We start from the raw sequence: 22562 nt of genomic DNA, 5'->3' as shown, positions 1-22562 counted from the left end.
GCAAGCGGAAAGCCCACCACTGGCTTGGGTACAGGTTTCTTATATTTCTGACATATTGTACAGTTGTCAACGACTTTTGTTAATGTCCGAAAAACTTCTGTGTCATGTGTACCTGCACTTTCTAACAGCTTCTTAAGGCGATCAGCTGAAGCATGTCCAAACTGACTATGTAGTTTAGTTAATATCTTCTCATGATCTACTTTACTTGTGTTCTCATCAATAATAAGAATTTCCTCTTCAGGATTACTTTTCTGTTCACATGTAATATTTCGACTCTGTAAATCTACACAGTAGTGCCCACTAGATGTGAAATGTAGCTTTACTGGGTGCCTGAACATTTCAGCTTCATCATTTGCTAAATCAAGTACTGTACCTGCCCGCTTCAGTGAAGTCTTACTAAGCAGTAGAGGGATATCTGTTTCCACTACCTCTGTGTCAATTCTGCATGACGTTTCACCTATCTTGACTGGCAGTATTGTATTGATTGTAGACCTAATTTGAGCACCATCTCCAAACTTGAACATTTTGTTGCTTGGAGCTGTATTAACCATCAATTTTTGCTTATCATCTAAACCATTCATATAGTTGTCAAACCATCGTCTACCACATACTGTCCGAGTACAAGCAGTATCTATAACTGCACATCCGAAAGATTCAGTCATGAAAATTTCATTAATGGATTTCTCTTCTTTGGTTAATAATGTCAAATTACATACTTCGGGCTCAGAATCATGTGATGACATATTTACAACAGATGGATCGGATCTATGTTGACAGTCCTTGGCCCAGTGAAAAACTGACTGGCATATCACACATTTTGTACGTCTACCAAATTTGTCCAAGGGATTCGTACCTTTAGGAGCATTAGCATTTCCAGGATTTCCATAACGTTGAGGTGGATGAACCATTCGTCTAGTATCAGAATTAAATCTCTGTGTTATGAAAGCCGACTCATTTCTAACGGTTATTCCGGACGCATCTTCGCTCGAATTGCCGCCATTAGTCACGTGACTTTCAGCAAAAATACGCTTCAAAGCTGACTTCATCGTTGCAAATTTCAAGTCCGATGCTGCGGTCAAAGCAAGCTGCCTTTCCTTTTTGGATAAATCGGCACTGTCCAACAATTTAAAAGCCAAAACCGCATCAGGAAGAGTCATACCGTATTTCGTCGACTGATTATATCGACGTTCATATTCTATGATGAAGTCCGCCATCATCTGGTCGGGCAACTTCCGGTACGAGTCAAAATTAGAATACGTCTCATACGCCAAGTCGACAGTTTCTTTTTTGAACAATGAATCCAATGCTTGAATCAGAACATCCATACCTGTATCCGAATTCAGTTCAGTCACATCTATTTCGAGCGCCTTCGCTCTTGCTTGATCCGACAAAGACAGCGTAACGGCCAATGCTTGTTTCTTCTTGTCTAAGTCGGTTACCAAACGCCACACGGCAATTTGGTTTTTCCATGTTTCATACACGGTCTCCACTCCTAGCTTCGGAGGATTTTTGTAGCTCGTACTCTGTGACATCTTGTCAACCGTGCTCTGCTACCATTTAATAAAGTACGAACTCAGCAATATCGGTAAACGGTTTCATCTTTATTAGAATCCCGTTCACAGAAATACAGACTGCACAGCTCCTGAAAACACACGGAGCATGTGACTCCAAGTACTGCACATGCGCAGTTTACTACATGAAAGGTCAACCGGATGTTTACCCCAATGCATGCTGGGAGTTTATCGTACATCAAGTTAACACTAATTCGCATCAGTATTTCCCATGTTATAGATAAAAATCATTTTCTCAATTTCTGAGAACAGATTCTATGACGTCTACTTTACCCATAATCCTTTGCTTGAAAATCAAGATGGCTGACTACATAATACTGATGAAAAGTTGAATATCTAGAGAATGAAAAGTGATATAAATAAACTGTAAATTGCGTTATCCTACATTTGTGGAGCTTTTTCGTGAGGGGTCATTATGTTGTTTGGCTTGACTTTCCCTTTAATGATAATAATATGCCTCCGCTTTATTAGGTGAGCAGGTTTGACAATATTTTCTATGTGAAAAAGAAAACATGTGTAAATCCAGTATTGTACAATATTTGATTGTGGTATTTCTATTGTATACAAATAATATTATTCCTTTACACACGTTTTTCTTTTTTTACGAATATTGTTGTGTACTTTAAAGTTGTTTTATTCTCATAGTTTATACTTAGATTTTATTGTTGATTAATTTGTCCTTGTACGCATGAAAAATGATCACATTTTATACATTTTGTGGATGATTCTTTGATTCCTTGTGTACATTCGGATTATTTTCTAGTTGTAACACTTACTTATCAGGGAATGATCATGTTGAGCGTTTATATAAAAAGCTATATTATCTTATTGGTTTATTCCACAGTGATTGGTTTATTCCTCAGTGATTGGTTTATTCCTCAGTGATTGGTTTATTCCACAGATTACTCCCGTATATGGCGTATATTCTCTACTGATTGTTCAATTGTTTCTAACCACCGTATGATACAGTACGAATTGGACTGTTGTGCTGTTTGGGGGAAAATAGCGCACTTTACTAGTACTTTATTTGACATGGGGGGGGGGGGCAATAGAATACATGTACTACGTTAATACGTTAACATCGTTTTGAATAATTCAATTATTAATTCGCCTTGAAATCTTTTTGCTAGAAGTACGCACACATAATACTTCCACAGCCTGCTTGCGATAGACACTGATATGATATGCTAACAAAATGAATGATGTTGCAATATCATACAACTATTTCCTGATTATGCATTGAATTATGTCACCTTAGGTGATCGGTAGACATTTTTAATAAAATTTTGTAGTAATTTAAAAAGCAACAGACTTGTTTATAAATAAACGCTGCTCGAACTGGTAAAGTAGATATATAGTCGATATTTTTTGGTAATCGTTGTCCTAAGTAACTATTAAAAATAGCTAGACGTTTGGAGCAATGGCTCTTTATAAATAGCATAGAAGTATGCACAAATAATAATGAACATTAATGTCCTCAACTCGTGATTGGATGAGAACTCAAAAACGATAGTGACAAGGTGATGGACAAATTGTGTATTGTGCCTAATTTAGTTTTGAGAGAAAACGGTGCTTTTTGAGCCTTTCTTTTAAGGTGCTTTAGATTTAAATTTTCCATTTGCACTGATTAATAAGCCCAGTTAATGAAATGTTTTGACTGTCATAATTTCACTACCCCCTAGAAAGAAAGTGTCACTGTTAAGACATCTGTTTGATTTGTTAAAAACTAATACTTTTTACCTTGCCCGTACCATCAAAGATGGAAGGGAAAGGTATATTAAGGGAAAAATGTTGTCCGGCGTTGTTGTCGTCGTTAACAATTGTTATTGTGTGCATAATAACTTTACTAATTCTATTCCAAACTTCATCAAACTTGGTCACCTTATTCATCAGTATAAAGTCTTCCCTGAGTTTGAACAACAGATGTCCTGTATAAAAATATCATGAAAAAATTGAGAAAATCTGATAAAATATTTTGACTGTTTCTACTTGACTGATCACTGGTGATACACATCAAAGGTCACTGATCTCAGTGGAAATATGCATTGTTGTATGTGTTCAATGAAGCAAATCATTTATCTTGTAATAATATCCTTAGTAATGTGTCTAACTCCCCACTGTTGGTTTAACCCCAAAACTTGTTTGTATTCAAAATTAATTATGACAATGCATATATATATTGAAACAAACTATGATAAAGGGAATTATATTATATAACAAAGGGCAAGGTCACCTGAGTTCAACTATGTTGTTTATTTAGGGTTTACAAAACTTCTTGTGAAATAGCTCCGAGGATAGTAATACTCAAAAACAGTAGAAAGACGAACAGACCATTATGACCTCACTTAACCAAAAACGTTTGTTTTATTTTGTTTTCTGCAATTTATTAGAATCATTTCGACAGAATTACATTGCTAATGACATTCAGTCCCACCATTGTGCTCAAAAGTGAATCTACTTTTTTGTGTTTGGCAGCGTTTCATGGCTATTTATCAAATTTGCTGAATTTTGGCTTGAGGAAATGTTTTTGTATAAATTATATAAATAAATAAAAGACTAAACTACGAGTAATATTGAGTATTTGAAAAAAAAAACACCAATAAAACGTGGAAAACTGTAAAAATTGGCGTTTGTGTGAATTTACTATTTCAATCACGGGTTCAAGTAAAATGTATCACATTTTAATTATTTTGTTGCAGGTAATAGCATTTTACATGCACACTGACCTGACAAATTTGTGTGAGTTGCGCCCTCTGCGGTGCTCCAAACCCAACACAGTGGGGTCTAGTGCTATGCGGCCAGCACCACTCACGCCTACATGCATACCAATTGCAATAGAAAATACAACAACAACAACAATAATATTCTTCTCTCTGGGTTGTACTTTATTGATTCATAAATATTACCAGAGTTGTAAAATAATTTATATTTACAAAAGTCTTTCAAGTAGAATTATTTACATCGATGATTTGTTTACATGCAGTATTACTTTACAAAAAAAGGAAAGTGTACAAATATACCCCAAACTGTACAGACATGGGTGTAAAACAATAAACATACTAGGGTGTATGGCAATGTCATATGTAATAGACGTATATACCAGAAAGTATAAAGATTCACATACTAGGGTGTATGGCAATGCCATATGTAATGGATGTATATACCAGAAAGTATGAAGATTCACATACTGGGGTGTATGGCAATGCCATATGTAATGGAGATATATACCAGAAAGTATGGAGATTCACATACTGGGGTGTATGGCAATGTCATATGTAATGGATGTATATACCAGAAAGTATGGAGATTCACATACTGGGGTGTATGGCAATGTCATATGTAATGAACGTATATACCAGAAAGTATGAAGATTCACATACTGGGGTGTATGGCAATGTCATATGTAATGAACGTATATACCAGAAAGTATGAAGATTCACATGCTAGGGTCTATGGCAATGTCATATGTAATGGATGTATATACCAGAAAGTATGAAGATTCACATACTGGGTTGTATGGCAATGCCATATGTAATAGACATGTATACCAGAAAGTATAAAGATTCACATACTAGGGTGTATGGCAATGTTGTATGTAATGCACGTATATACCATGTATGGAGTTTTACATGGGGTGTATGCATGATGTATGAAATATTAAGTAGTATCAAGGAATGCAAGTCCAGAGTTTATGAGAATTACCAAGATGTATGTACATATAAAGTACAATGACCCCTTCAGTAAGTCATGATATCAGCCAAGTTGTGGGTAATGGCTCCCAACAAAAATTGATTGTCTTTTCCAGTGGTAGCTTTGAAAGAAATTAGCTAACAATTCATTTCTCCATGTAGTTCTTTAGCTTTAGAATCAGTATAAGACAATCAGTGTTATTTAGCTTTAGAATCAGTAGAAGACAATCAGTGTTATTTAGCTTTAGAATCAGTAGAAGACAATCAGTGTTATTTAGCTTTAGAATCAGTATAAAACAATCAGTGTTATTTAGCTTTAGAATCAGTATAAGACAATCAGTGTTATTTAGCTTTAGAATCAGTATAAGACAATCAGTGTTATTTAGCTTTAGAATCAGTATAAGACAATCAGTGTTATTTAGCTTTAGAATCAGTATAAGACAATCAGTGTTATTTAGCTTTAGAATCAGTATAAGACAATCAGTGTTATTTAGCTTTAGAATCAGTATAAGACAATCAGTGTTATTTAGCTTTAGAATCAGTAGAAGACAATCAGTGTTATTTAGCTTTAGAATCAGTATAAGACAATCAGTGTTATTTAGCTTTAGAATCAGTAGAAGACAATCAGTGTTATTTAGCTTTAGAATCAGTAGAAGACAATCAGTGTTATTTAGCTTTAGAATCAGTATAAGACAATCAGTGTTATTTAGCTTTAGAATCAGTATAAGACAATCAGTGTCTGTGTTTTTTAAACCATGTCAATGTCATTAACACCCATTTTAATTGTCAAATTACAAAAGGTGGCTGTGGCTCAAGGTTTTAAATTAATTGTGAATTTCTTGACTGGTATTGCTTTGATAAAGCCTTGTAAAACTCACTGCAATGTAAACAATCTATCATTATCTATGCAGTACGTCTAAGCGAAAGTTATTCAGTTCACCCATCCATAAGTCACTTTTACTGCTGGAGTTCCAATAGGGACTTAGCAAGGGGTCACTGTAGTACCAAACACCAGTGTTTTTAAATGCCCGGGTATATTAATCCAGAGTGTATGAGAAATTATGAGTATGTGGAAGTCACAGAACATGATGTGTGTAATTTACACAAAATACTGGAGTGTATATAACCATGCTGTATAAATATCTCAAATTAAAAAAAGAAAATCACAATTAATAAAGCAAACAGAAACATAGAATACTAATTTTAAACTCTAAACTAATAAACACTGATTTGTAGAACAATTTGAAACACACCTCAGGTATCAAGCTCTCCACTGATTAGTATGATAATCTCAACACATTCAAAATATTTAAAAAAAAAACGTATATCAATTTGTAAAATTTGTAAATTTGGCCACATCATGGCTCTACTTTTTTTCTTGTACATCAGTTAATTAAAAAAAATAAACCCTCTTTGAGAATCCTGTTAAAAATTTACCAAAACAAGAGTTCCAGATTTTAACCACAATCAGTGGAAACAACTCGCACATATTTAAATATAAAACAGATTAGCAACAATGATTCACTGCTGACTTATGCAAGAAAATTTGTTCAGTAAAAGTTTTAACATCATTGATTATGGTTCTCTTTTCAGACAAAAAAGTGAAGAAATTGTCTCAAAAATTAGAAACTGCAAAATTTCAGCCATGATTGGATTATGATCATCATTGTCCTTTGTACTACGGTATAAATTCAATTAATGACAACAGAATTGTTCAGGATTGGATGATTGTGTTCATGGAATTGAACTTTATGGTCGTCACTGTGTTAGCGTCAAGTTGGTTTTCAGTCATTGAACAGATAATTTTCCGTTCATTGCGAGATTATTTTAATGCTTAGGCCAGACTTTTATTATTCCTTGTTTCGCGAACCCACCGAATGAACAGGAGCTGAAAATGAAATAAAAATAACATTTTATTTCAGCGTAATTTCTCGCGCCTGCCGAATTGTAAGTGCAAAAATTTACTAAAAAAAAATTATTTTTGTCTTCATTTTTTTTCGCCTGCCGCATAACAAATCCAAGTTGCATTTTCGTTGGAGTATCATGATCAAAGTACAGACGTCTCGCGCAGATGAGAAACAAGATTATACATAAAATTTTATTCCATTTCTTCTTTCCGATCAATAATCTCACTTACAATTCTTTGAGAATCACACAAATCTAATGGGGAAAAAAGATTTTTTTTTTTTTTGCCCTCCTCAAAAAATTTGCCTCATAAAAACTCAAGAAACAAGAAATAAAAAAAGTCTGGCCTTAATTATGTGCTATGAACTTTGGCTGATAGTCAATTTTGATGAAGTAGGGGTATCTCAACTCAATATTCCCTTTTGAAAGATTGGTATTTTGACATTGAATTATAAGAAACAAGCTATGTCACTATGAGTCTCATATCGAACAGGACGCGGCACGATGACTGCCGCCCTTTAAGTTAAAGATATCATCACGAAATGACCAAATCTAAGTGAGGTCTGCCCAAGGTACATATACACCAAGTATCAAAGCAATAAGAATTGTAGTTTTCAAAAACAAGTCGAAAAAGTGAAAAATTTACACAGTCGCCAGACACCAACGAATGACGGATGACGCCGGACAATCATTCATATGATAAGCTCCGCTCGACAAAGTCAACAGCGGAGCTAAAAAAAGAAATTCAAGTAAAAAAATCAAATCATTCAATTTTCACGTTTGGTCTGATGGAAAATCATCAATTGTAAAGTTTTTAATTTTGGTTCGAATGAACATAATTTACTTTGAACATTTTTGGTTTTATTTTGTAGAAGTGATAAAAGTTCACCATAAATGCTATAGTTTTTTTTTTTTTTTTATTGTTGGTTCAACATTTTCTAGAATTATTTTGTTTTAAACCCAATAAAATAATTTATTATCACATTTATTGTCTCGTGTAAACATAAAAACAAAACAAAACACAAATTACACAATATTCTGACAACATGGCTACATTCAGCACTTCACTAATAAGGAACCAAACTTTCAAATCAAAAAATAGGAATATTGCGACAAAATAAAAAAAAAAATCTTTTTAAGCTTTGATTTTGATTTTTCATTTTTCTAGTCCAAATTCTTAGTCACGACAACCCCACTATTTTAAAAAGCTGAAAAGTTACATATTAAATATAATGTTTTTTATAAAACAGACAAATATTAAATACACAAGAACTAAATGTACACTAATTTTGGACAAACTCTCAGACCTACATTTTAAAAACCTTGTTAAATTAATATGTGATTTAAAGGTAAACATTGTTGACTACACATAGAAAGCATTCTTGTTTTCACATAAAAAAACATGTACTTTAAGTTAACATCTGTGGAAAACATGTATTTTAAAAAAATTCTGGGGAAAGTATAGCAATAAACAATATAATATCCTAAAACACACATCTATCCTGAGATATTTTCACAACTAAAAATTTAAATGTTAAAAAAAGAGCGAGCATGAAAAAATCAATTCTCCAGTGAAGCATTATGTAAATGAACCTTATGAATATTAATTCAATTATCCCTACAGTCTTTCGGCTGTACCGATAGTAAGTATATCTACCTTTGGAGAAATCTTTCATCTATACTGATAGAATGTTGACCATTTGAGAGATATTTTGGCTGTCCCGATAACATGCTACCATTTGAGAGATCTTTCGGTTGTACCGACATGATGTCTACCATTGGCTTTACCCAATCTGACTGAAATCTTACAGTAAAGGTTCTGGTCATGTATAAAATACAACCACAACAACCAACCAATTATAACTTGTGTTACAGGCCACTTTTAAAAGCAACATGTTTTATATGCATGCTTTAATTGGTTGACAAATCCCTCCAGAGCATTTTTGCATAGTCATGCAGATGTAGAAAATGTACACCTGCAGCCATACAACAATGGCCTTATGTTAAAAGTAAGCCTCGACTGATGTAAGGTGTTAATAAGATTAGGTTTAACCCTAACACTAAATATGGAGAATATCAGGCCTACATGTCCTACAATTTTTAAACTTTAGAATGCATACATTTTGCTGCCAACATTTTCATGTACTTGTTGTTGTTGTTGTTAATTTAAAAGTAAATCTATGTAATCATTCATTTGCTACAGCATCAAGTTGACAAAAGTTAATATTATAGAGTTAAATGATTAGTGGAAAAAAACAAAACCAAAAATCTTTGCTTTACCCTGTTTTAAAAAGAAACATAAAGGTGTGAAAACGCAATTTCTCTAAAAACTTAAAAAAATTGGAAACGCATAGATAAAATTGTTAAGTACAGGAATGTTTGGGAATGGATAAGCTGGGGGAAACAGACATTCTTACACTTCTTATCAAACTTAACAAATAGATAAATATATGATAGTCGCTCAACAATAATTAATTTGCATATTTGTGATTTAGATTGCACATGTGATTGGTTCGTGAATGAACTATGGCCGACAAAAAAAGCTTGTTTTCACATTATTTGAAACCAAATAACAACAAACAATGCTTGACTTCAAAATCTAAATAAATTCTGAAAATATAGCTATCTCAGTCAGCAAAAATACAAGCGGAAGTAGAGTTCAATAAATTTATTCAAACTATATACGAGGATGGATCCCGAGCGGACGATTGTTGTTATAAAATAGAACAAAATTTGGACACTTTATTGCCTCTGTTATTTGTTGTTTGGTCTTTGCTGAGTTTCTTTGTGTTGCGACTGTTGTCATTTATCACAGGCGACTGCAATGGCGGTTCCGAATTTTTCTTCTGTATTCGATGCAAAATGATTCGATATGTACCCGTGATACTGTTCCTGGAGTCCTTATCACGGGTTTGTTCCAAGTGTTCCTCCCCAATTCCTAAATCCTTAAGTGCTGATTTCACTTCGATTTCTTCCGCACTTGATGATTTATCAAAATGCGGCATCAGCTTGTACTGTAGGTGAGCTCTGGGGAACTCTATCCCTTCTAGCCAAGCTGACCGTTTCATATCATTTAGCGATGGCCTGTCCGATGGCAATGGTTTGAGCATTGACTTGATTAGGCTCTGACAGTCTTCAGATACGTAGGACGGTATTGTGTACGTTCCATCCAATATACATTTTTTCAACTTAGCTACAGTTTCGGCACGAAACGGCATTAGACCAGTTACCATGAAATACAACATTATTCCCATAGCCCATACATCAACCCAATGGCCGATGTAGTTCTCGTCTTTAAAAAGTTCAGGTGCAGCGTAAGGAGGAGATCCACAAAACGTATTCAAGGTCTCTCCAGGTTTGCAAACAGTACTGAATCCAAAATCACCAATTTTAACAAGTCCATTTGTGGCATAAAACACATTCTCAGCTTTCAAATCTCGGTGTATGATAAACTTCCCATGCTGCAGGAAAAAAAAAATAAACAAATTAACTCAGATGACTCACTCTATTCTTGTGTGCTAAGAAACTTCAGTTGTTATAAAAATCAAAACTTTTTTTTTCAAATGAGCTGGATTAAATTTATTCAAACAAGCAAGGAAACAGTATATGTAGCTTAATTTTCACTTGCCATATGCTGGTCATATCTCATTACCTATTCAGATTTATGCAAACATTACACACTATGGGATGTCATAGGCATCTATGTGACATTCCACTCACTATATGCCTAGGAACAGTGCTAGTAATATCTCATTACCTATTCAGATTTATGCAAACATCACACACTATGGGATGTCATAGACATATATGTGTCATTCCACTCACTAGATGCCTAGGTATGATGCTAGTAATATCTCATTACCTATTCAGATTCATGCAAACATTACACACTATAGGATGTCATAGACATCTATGTGACATTCCACTCACTAGATGCCTAGGTATGATGCTAGTAATATCTCATTACCTATTCAGATTCATGCAAACATCACACACTATGGGATGTCATAGACATCTATGTGACATTCTACTTACTGTATGTCTAGCTACAATGCTAGTAATATCTCATTATCTATTCAGATTTATGCAAACATCACACACTATGGGATGTCATAGACATCTATGTGACATTCTACTAGCTATATGCCTAGGAACAGTGCTAGTAATATCTCATTACCTATTCAGATTTATGCAAACATACACACTATAGGATGTCATAGGCATCTATGTGACATTCTACTAGCTATATGCCTAGGAACAGTGCTAGTAATATCTCATTACCTATTCAGATTTATGCAAACATCACACACTATGGGATGTCATAGACATATATGTGTCATTCCACTCACTAGATGCCTAGGTATGATGCTAGTAATATCTCATTACCTATTCAGATTCATGCAAACATTACACACTATAGGATGTCATAGACATCTATGTGACATTCCACTCACTAGATGCCTAGGTATGATGCTAGTAATATCTCATTACCTATTCAGATTCATGCAAACATCACACACTATGGGATGTCATAGACATCTATGTGACATTCTACTTACTGTATGTCTAGCTACAATGCTAGTAATATCTCATTATCTATTCAGATTCATGCAAACATTACACACTATAGGATGTCATAGACATCTATGTGACATTCCACTCACTAGATGCATAGGTATGATGCTAGTAATATCTCATTACCTATTCAGATTCATGCAAACATCACACACTATGGGATGTCATAGACATCTATGTGACATTCTACTTACTGTATGTCTAGCTACAATGCTAGTAATATCTCATTATCTATTCAGATTTATGCAAACATCACACACTATGGGATGTCATAGACATCTATGTGACATTCTACTAGCTATATGCCTAGGAACAGTGCTAGTAATATCTCATTACCTATTCAGATTTATGCAAACATACACACTATAGGATGTCATAGGCATCTATGTGACATTCTACTAGCTATATGCCTAGGAACAGTGCTAGTAATATCTCATTACCTATTCAGATTTATGCAAACATCACACACTATAGGATGTCATAGACATCTATGTGACATTCTACTAGCTATATGCCTAGGTACAGTGCTGGTAATATCTTATTACCTATTCAGATTTATGCAAACATCACACACTATGGGATGTCATAGACATCTATGTGACATTCTACTTACTGTATGCCTAGGAACAGTGCTAGTAATATCTCATTACCTATTCAGATTTATGCAAACATTACACACTATGGGATGTCATAAACATCTATGTGACATTCCACTACCTATATGCCTAGGAACAGTGCTAGTAATATCTCATTACCTATTCAGATTTATGCAAACATTACACACTATAGGATGTCATAGGCATCTATGTGACATTCCACTCACTATATGTCTAGCTACAATGCTAGTAATATCTCATTATCTATTCAGATTTATGCAAACATTACAGACTATGGGATGTCATAGACATCTATGTGGCATTCCACTCACTATACGTCTAGGAACAGTGCTAGTAATATCTCATTACCTATTCAGATTTATGCAAACATCACACACTATAGGATGTCATAGACATCTATGTGACATTCTACTAGCTATATGCCTAGGAACAGTGCTAGTAATATCTCATTACCTATTCAGATTCATGCAAACATCACACACTATAGGATGTCATAGACATCTATGTGACATTCCACTCACTATATGCCTAGGTACAATGCTAGTAATATCTCATTACCTATTCAGATTTATGCAAACATTACACACTATGGGATGTCATAGACATCTATGTGACATTCCACTCACTATATGTCTAGCTACAATGCTAGTAATATCTCATTACCTATTCAGATTTATGCAAACATCACACACTATGGGATGTCATAGACATATATGTGTCATTCCACTCACTAGATGCCTAGGTATGATGCTAGTAATATCTTATTACCTATTCAGATTCATGCAAACATCACACACTATAGGATGTCATAGACATCTATGTGACATTCTACTTACTGTATGCCTAGGAACAGTGCTAGTAATATCTCATTACCTATTCAGATTTATGCAAACATTACACACTATGGGATGTCATAGACATCTATGTGACATTCTACTTACTGTATGCCTAGGAACAGTGCTAGTAATATCTCATTACCTATTCAGATTCATGCAAATATCACACACTATAGGATGTCATAGGCATCTATGTGACATTCTACTAGCTATATGCCTAGGAACAGTGCTAGTAATATCTCATTACCTATTCAGATTTATGCAAACATTACACACTATAGGATGTCATAGGCATCTATGTGACATTCCACTCACTATATGTCTAGCTACAATGCTAGTAATATCTTATTATCTATTCAGATTTATGCAAACATCACACACTATAGGATGTCATAGACATCTATGTGACATTCCACTACCTATATGCCTAGGTACAGTGCTGGTAATATCTTATTACCTATTCAGATTTATGCAAACATCACACACTATAGGATGTCATAGACATCTATGTGACATTCCACTCACTATATGTCTAGGAACAGTGCTAGTAATATCTCATTACCTATTCAGATTTATGCAAACATCACACACTATAGGATGTCATAGACATCTATGTGACATTCCACTCACTATATGTCTAGGAACAGTGCTAGTAATATCTCATTACCTATTCAGATTTATGCAAACATCACACACTATGGGATGTCATAGACATATATGTGTCATTCCACTCACTAGATGCCTAGGTATGATGCTAGTAATATCTCATTACCTATTTAGATTCATGCAAACATCACACACTATAGGATGTTATAGACATCTATGTGACATTCTACTTACTGTATGCCTAGGAACAGTGCTAGTAATATCTCATTACCTATTCAGATTTATGCAAACATCACACACTATAGGATGTCATAGACATCTATGTGACATTCCACTCACTATATGTCTAGGAACAGTGCTAGTAATATCTCATTACCTATTCAGATTTATGCAAACATCACACACTATAGGATGTCATAGACATCTATGTGACATTCCACTCACTATATGTCTAGGAACAGTGCTAGTAATATCTCATTACCTATTCAGATTCATGCAAACATCACACACTATAGGATGTCATAGACATCTATGTGACATTCCACTCACTATATGTCTAGGAACAGTGCTAGTAATATCTCATTACCTATTCAGATTTATGCAAACATCACACACTATGGGATGTCATAGACATATATGTGTCATTCCACTCACTAGATGCCTAGGTATGATGCTAGTAATATCTCATTACCTATTTAGATTCATGCAAACATCACACACTATAGGATGTCATAGACATCTATGTGACATTCTACTTACTGTATGCCTAGGAACAGTGCTAGTAATATCTCATTACCTATTCAGATTTATGCAAACATTACACACTATGGGATGTCATAGACATCTATGTGACATTCTACTTACTGTATGCCTAGGAACAGTGCTAGTAATATCTCATTACCTATTCAGATTTATGCAAACATCACACACTATAGGATGTCATAGACATCTATGTGACATTCTACTAGCTATATGCCTAGGTACAGTGCTAGTAATATCTCATTACCTATTCAGATTTATGCAAACATCACACATTACTGAATAACATAAATCATGACAAGACTATTTACATTACAAATTAAGAAATTGTGATTGTGCTGCAACTATTTGTCTGACATGTGGAATGCTGGTATTTATCTGCAATGCAATACAACATATTTTATGAATTTAGTTGGTTAAAAAAATATATAGAGAGAATGCAAGACCGTATTCACTACTGAATCTCTAATCTTGTGTCATTTTTATATTCAATGTTTCATTTATTTATCTATTTTTTTATTCAGGCCAAATGCCCCCTCCCGAAAAACAAACAAAAAATGTCAGTCAATGAATTATTTGGGCAATCATTATTATCAGAAAAAGTTTAAGCATAAATATACAATAATGAGAAATTTGAGAACAGCGCCTCCTAGAGGCCATTTATAACATAACCTTTTTTCTTCATATGTCGTTACCATATCAACCAAACAACAGTACACAAACACCACTATCAGTAATAATCAAAGGCAGTTTGTTTTATGATTTCATGAGGGAATATAGCATTGATTATGTGTTCATGACCTTGGCATTGTTTCAAAAATGAGTTCATACTGAGAGATTCACACACAAAATGGAAAGACAGCGTGTTTGCTAAAACGTGCCAAAGCTTATAATTAGCACCTGGCTGAAAAAAGATAGCAGCATTTGTTTAAGGTTTCACAAACGTGGATGGTTTTGAAGTGGACGTACGGCAGTTTTACGAGAGAAGCTACGTTGTTAGACCTACATATCATAAGTCAAGACCACGCTGTATCAGGCATACATGTACACTCAAAATAAACTCAAAGTAATCATTAATATTTTGAAAATCATACTTTTTGTCGCTAAAGTTGTAGTGCAACATGTATATTTTTGTATTTTTTTTAATAAATTTTGGATCCCCATGGCAACAGACAGATCTTGATCAATGAACAAAATGTGAGAACAATGTTTGATTGTCTGAAGCCATCGATGGTATTCAAATCGTTACTGACAACATAACTGATTAGTCAGCAGTGATTAAATGAAACCGTTGTGAAGCGACTGCTAAATGATAAAAATCAGTTGGTGAAACAGACCATACTCGACTATTATCAATTTGAACTTCCACGGACTTAACAATAGAAATTGTATGTCTGTTGCATTCCTTTTGAACACAGCTTATCGCTACTTGAACCAGCTTCGCATATTGTTGACAGATTCAGTGGTTGTCATGGCGTCAATTATGAAATAAACATAAGACATTATTTGTGATTCCACTTCTTTCAAATCTGTATCCACGTGCTGTGTAATGCGATACCGGTTTACAAGAAGGCTGACCGAATAGAAGTATAAATAATCTTGTTGCTACGGTGATGATCTGTGAATAATTGCGTATGCCAGAGATAGCATCAAAGACGTCTTACAAACCGATTAGTGACCCATATTCAGTTGACCGCCAACATAAAAGTAATTTGCCATTCCAATTCCCTAAAACAAGCCGCCCACTGACTGTATTGGTATTGTGTTACAAATCTGTGACTCAAAAAAATTCTTATTTGCACTTTAAAATTTTATTTGAGATTTAAAAATGTGTCTGTAAATAAATATAATAATATCATTTAAATATTTAAATATTGGACATGGAAAAGAAGTGACATTTAGTTGGAAAAGTAAAAAGTAAAAATGACTGTCGTTGTTCGAGTCATGTATGTACAACTATGGTAAAAAAAAAGAATTGTATGTATTTACAAAACTTTTCATTATCATGGGTAGTTATATCAACCACAACAGCATAATTATTTTAATTTTTTTTGCAAGTAACAAAAAAGTCGGAAAATATGCCACTAAATGAGAAAAGCAACTTTTTTTCATATTTTTTATCTATCTAAAATCTGAGTTAAAATGACCAGTCACTGGTAGTGTAGTGGTTGTTGCAATCAGACACATGATCGGTAGACCCAAGTTCAAATCCTACCTTAGGCTGAACACCAAAAAGGTTCCTTACCCTGGGTTAGTGTGCAACAGACAATTCCACTGGCTGAGATTCATTCACTAATGAATGCGACTTTGAGGGAACCTTCGTTCGCAGGTGCTTGTGTTCGACCGAGCCTGGTTGACGCCAGGATAGCGCATAAATTGCCATTTGATAGAGAGATGGCTGTATAGCCCTGTTATTTAGTCCCAAACATGAATATGACTTCTGTGGCTAAAATGCATATATGACACTTGACAGCACTCACATTTGCAATTTGCACATTAAAAATATAGAAAATTCAAGAGAGAGACAACAGTGGCATTCAGTGTCCAGAATGCCTGGCACAAAAAAACATTTAAAAAAAAAACTGAGCTAAAATTACCATTGTGGAACCAACTGAGTAAACACGTATGTCACGTGGCATAGCGTATATTTAATAATAACATGTATATACATATCGCTGGAAAATAAATAATCAATTCTGTTTCCAGCTACCTACTATTTTTACCCCACGACTTTAATTTAATCAGTAGACATTTTTAAACCTTGATTCTAAGCCACTATGTTGACTACTATGTGAAATGAAAAAAACATTTCTTGCATGACGTATTTCTGTAATGTACTCTGTTTCCAATACTGACAATCATCGGAGAAGATAAAAAGGCATTTTGACAGTAAGGAAATCATTAAATGAAATGTTCAATTTTATATAAATTAAACAAAAAATCAAATACTAGTATCTCAAATGAAAAAAACTGACAAGGGACAACGGGATCTCACAACCTACAACACTGAACAGTGTGTTCGTTGCCTTGAGTGCAAATCTGAAAACTGGTAACGATGCCAGATTGACAAATGATGGGGGCATATTACATGTACACCCTAGATCAAAGTCCTTTGCCTTTAATGCAAATCTGAAAACTGGTAACGATGCCAGATTGACAAATGACAGGCAAGTATTACATGTACATCCCTAGAACAGTTTCCTTTGCCTTGAGTGCAAATTTTTTTTTACCTTTCACATCACTGACGACTTTTGTAAATAGAAAGCCATGGAGAGGCAGGTAACTTTGGTAACCATGTAAAGCTATTCATAAGATATTGGCAATAGATCAAAGAAATCCTAGGAAAGGGGCAAAATATACGTTACCAATTGTGATTTTGTGTCACAGTGTTCTTGCCAATTAAAAATATTAGCACTCAAATTATATATAGCTCACATATATTTTTAGCAAGATCAAGAATGTATTTATTATGTCAGTTAGGATTGCTAGGGGTTACCAAGCCCATACTGTCTACATTTCATTTATTAGATTTCAACAAAAAAGAACCAAATCAGAAAATTGTGTCATTTTGAATTGGATCATGAAACAAATTATTGTGCATATATATGATATGATGTGTTATGCACGTGTCAGGTTTGAATGTGATCGGTCTAAGAATGTCAAAAACAAAAAATCAAAATGTCCACCAGTCAACCATTTTCAATCTGATCTGAACAAGCAGCCTATCGGCTGAGATAGCTCCGCTGTTAGCAATGCACATTTCAATTAAAGAACTGAAGACATGATTAGAAAATGAACAATATGAATAGTATCAAAGCAATCAGACTTACAGTTTTTAACAAGAAGTCGAAAATATCACTTTTTACCAAAAAATTACAAAAATATTCACCAAAATAAATTAATTAGAGAATTGAAGATATCATCACAAAACGAACAAATCTGAGAGAGGTCCACATGTAGTACCTATATATGTAATATCAAAGCAATCGAACTTACAGTTTTCAACAAGAAGTCGAAAATATCACTTTTTACCAAAAATGACAAAAATATTCACCAAAATTAGAGAACTGAAGATATCATCACAAAATGAACAAATCTGAGAAAGGTCTACATGTAGTATCTATATATGTAATATCAAAGCAATTGAACTATTGGTTTTTAACAAGAAGTCGAAAATATCACTTTTTACCAAAAATTACAAAAATATTCACCAAAATTAGAGAATTGAAGATATCATCACAAAATAAACAAATCTGAGAGAGGTCCACATGTAGTACCTATATATGTAATATCAAAGCAATCAGACTTGCGGTTTTTAACAAGAAGTCGAAAATATCACTTTTTACCAAAAATGACAAAAATATTCACCAAAATTAGAGAATTGAAGATATCATCACGAAATGAACAAATCTGAGAGAGGTCCACATGTAGTACCTATATATGTAGTATCAAAGCAATTGGACTTGCGGTTTTTAACAAGAAGTCGAAAATATCACTTTTTACCAAAAATGACAAAAATATTCACCAAAATTAGAGAATTAAAGATATCATCACAAAATGAACAAATCTGAGAGAGGTCCACATGTAGTACCTATATATGTAATATCAAAGCAATCGAACTTACAGTTTTCAACAAGAAGTCGAAAATATCACTTTTTACCAAAAATGACAAAAATATTCACCAAAATTAGAGAATTGAAGATATCAACATAAAATGAACAAACCTAAGAGAGGTCTACCCAAGGTACATATACACCAAGTATCAAAGCATTCAGGCTTGTAGTTTTCAAGAAGAAGTCGAAAAAGTAAAACATTGACACGGACGACGACGACGCCGGACAATCACTCATATGATAAGCTCCGCTCGACAAAGTCGACAGCGGAGCTAAAAAAAAAGCTGTGCATTAAGAAACCAATGAACATACCATGTTTGAACAAATTATGTTCATGCATGACTGAGATCCGGTTTGGGAATGGGAGCTTGATTTTAGCACTAAAACGGTCGTCATGAAACAAATGCATTACCGGTATGTGTAATACAACAAGTATGATGAAGTTTGAGTAAGCTGGCCCAGGCATATCTGAGATATAGGTGTGAACGGGTGAACGGATGGCCACACTGAGATAAAATTATCCTTGCCTTCAGATTATGTCTAAATGGGACTTAAAAACTCTTTGAATTACAACATTAGCACAATAATGTTAGCAGTGTTAGCATTGATTTACTATTGATATAAATTACATAACTGCTGAACAGCATGACAAACGTGTCATAACCAGACTCTATATGCACAAGGATGACAAGGATATGAAATCAACGAGTTCCTGTGATGCGAAAATCTAATTTTATAAAAGTAATAATCAGCAAAATATGTTATCACAGACAAGTCACTTCAGTGTTGTTTTCCTGCCATGTTTAATTACGAACATGATGTCATGTTGTTCGACGTCATGTCGTTCGTCGTCATTTGCAACTATAACGCTATTATGTATATACAATGTAATACGCTAGAAACCTCCAGGAAGTCTTACAGAGTTTTGCCTTTCCATTACAATAGCAGGATACCAAATCAAATTTATCCGGGTAGTATTACTGTGAAAATGAAACTAGCGCGAAAAAGTTCACAATTATAATCCATTATTTGATCCTGAAATTCATGTCTCATCTCAAATAAGTTGAGAACACTCAAGAGTTTTAACAAATGAATAATCAAGATAAAATAAAGAAAAACTTGCATTGCATTCCTCAGATATACTATTTTATAGTTTATATGTAGTAAAAAAAAAGGACATTTATATTTTTTGATTGTTTTGTGATGTGCTGCATACTGACAGACTGTGATGCACAATGAATGTAATGTGATGTACACTGAGTGATGCAATGCGCATAAACTGTGATGCTTTAATATTGACAGCATTGAAGAATAAATTCACAAAATAATTAACATTATTAGAAATAATCATTTCTGTCTCCACTACTGAATATGCCCAAATCACCACAGCGCATGCGCATATTAAACAGATCTTTTCCTCTGAAACTAAAAAAAAAATAGCATCAAAGAATACGATATGCATCAGTTTTGAATCAATTTATTCATTACCACGGTGATCAATAAAGACAACGTACTGATGTATATAATTTACCAATAATGAGATACAACGAGAGACTCCCTTCAGATTAAGTAGATTAAAGTCGTTGTAGAAGCCATTCAATGTTGCCATGGAAACCAAACTTTGCTGCATTCATGATTTGTAATGGCAAGGATGTTCATATTGAATTGTTAACAGCATGGCATTTTTGAAAATATTACTTAATTATAACTGAAAAAAAGAGCTGAACAATGTGAAAAATAAGTTTTTGAAATTAGAAAAATAGTGAAAAAGAAGGATTTAGTAATCCTTTGAACATTGAAGTACACTACTGCCACTTTTTACAAAAAATACCCACATCTTTTCCATATTTCAAACAAAATTGTTATCATTGATGGAAAGTTATGTTCATTTGGTCTAAAATTAACCACAAATTTTTAGAAAAATACATAAAAATTAGCAAAATGATGCACCAATAAATTAGCCTAATGCAAATATGGTATTCAAAGGGCCTTTTGGAGGCCATGATTATTCCCACCAAAATTGTGTTGATCCAACTGAAATAATTTCATACATATACATCTGAATTTTTTTAAAAATAATGTGAATAATTACATAGGCTTATTTTTTGAATAATTGACTTGGGTGTTTAGAAAATTTATAGAGGAATTTCCTTCAAGTTTGACTTGATTATATGAGACAAGTTTTTTTGTGATTTTCAGAATTTTGCAGCTGTGAACAATTCTCTTGAGTTCTTAAGACAAGTGAGTTAGTTGTAGTGACATCCTTGATATCATAATAAATACCCTTAAATTTTGTTAACATATATTCACTTGGTCAATCATGAAGATGAGACCAGTGTATATAAATAGTAGTGTCCATTTTAAAAGCGGTAATTGAGCCTACGTTATATCATCTATGATATCTTCTTGATCAGGTCTTTCAGTGAACAGTAATGATGAGATGATGATAGTACATTACCATGGTTACAGCTTCCTTTATCTCTCAATATAATGACATGCTGATGAGACGCTATCGCCAAAAGCTACTCTTGAACGTTTTTTATCAATAGAAGGTGATCATTTACTATTTGATACGACTAGACGACAGTACCGGGATAATATGAAATCTTGAGAGGAGATATATCTAAGCGATATATACATGTATTTAAATTAGTAAGTAAAATAAGTCTGGAACAAGTAAAATAATTAGTTTCAATATTACTATACATATTTGTCCCAGTGAATTAGCAAGTATGTATTCGTTAGTTATCACCATTGTTCTCTGATGGGTACATGTACAGACTACCAGGTTAACTCAAGCGTAATACGCAAACAGTTAAGTTCATTCCCCATCATTTGTATTTTTGGAATTTTTTTATTAAAGTTAATTCTTATAAAAGTAACACCGTGAATTTCACAGAAGTAAACATTTTTATAAAATATTTGCAAATATCAGCTCTCATTCAAATTCAAACTGTGAATTGACTAATTTTCACTGGGTTTAAATTTCGCTGATTTACCATTTCAGGCATATTCAGTGGGTTTTAAATTCATGGTTTTATCATTCAGATAATGTGTTCTATGCTAAATTTTACATATATTCACTGGGTTTTAATTTAGTGGATTTTCCAGTCAGCGAAATAAGCAAAATTAAAACCCAGTAAATAATTAACCTTTTTACAGTAGTGATTGGCTCAAGAGGTAAACATTGTCTGTGCACATAATGCATGATGCACATGCCTTCAAGTGACATAGCAACTGTGACCGCCCACATTTTCACAATGAAGCACTTGTTGATTGAATAATATTGAACTAACTTATTAATATTAATTTCAACTGATGATTATGATGTCACAATATCATTTCTGGATTTCATCATTTTGATATATAAAAATGTAAGTTTATAAGCATC

General features: G+C 33.7%; 1 protein-coding gene across 2 annotated transcripts in view; it reads right to left on the bottom strand.

Moving 5' to 3' along the window:
* Positions 1-4435: 4435 nt before the first annotated feature.
* LOC100375071 (serine/threonine-protein kinase NIM1-like) overlaps positions 4436-22562 on the bottom strand; it is a 67153-nt gene continuing 49026 nt past the window's right edge. For both annotated transcript variants that reach the window (XM_085503440.1, XM_002734450.4), the window contains exon 4: positions 4436-10626. In XM_085503440.1, the coding sequence (XP_085359566.1) occupies positions 9880-10626 (747 nt within the window). In that variant the 3' untranslated portion in view covers positions 4436-9879. The remainder of the gene's footprint in view (positions 10627-22562) is intronic.

Source organism: Saccoglossus kowalevskii, chromosome 9 (genome assembly GCF_978046115.1).
Source record: "Saccoglossus kowalevskii chromosome 9, keSacKowa6.1, whole genome shotgun sequence".
Taxonomy (NCBI): Eukaryota; Metazoa; Hemichordata; class Enteropneusta; family Harrimaniidae; genus Saccoglossus; species Saccoglossus kowalevskii.
This window is presented reverse-complemented; position numbering and strand designations above follow the sequence as displayed.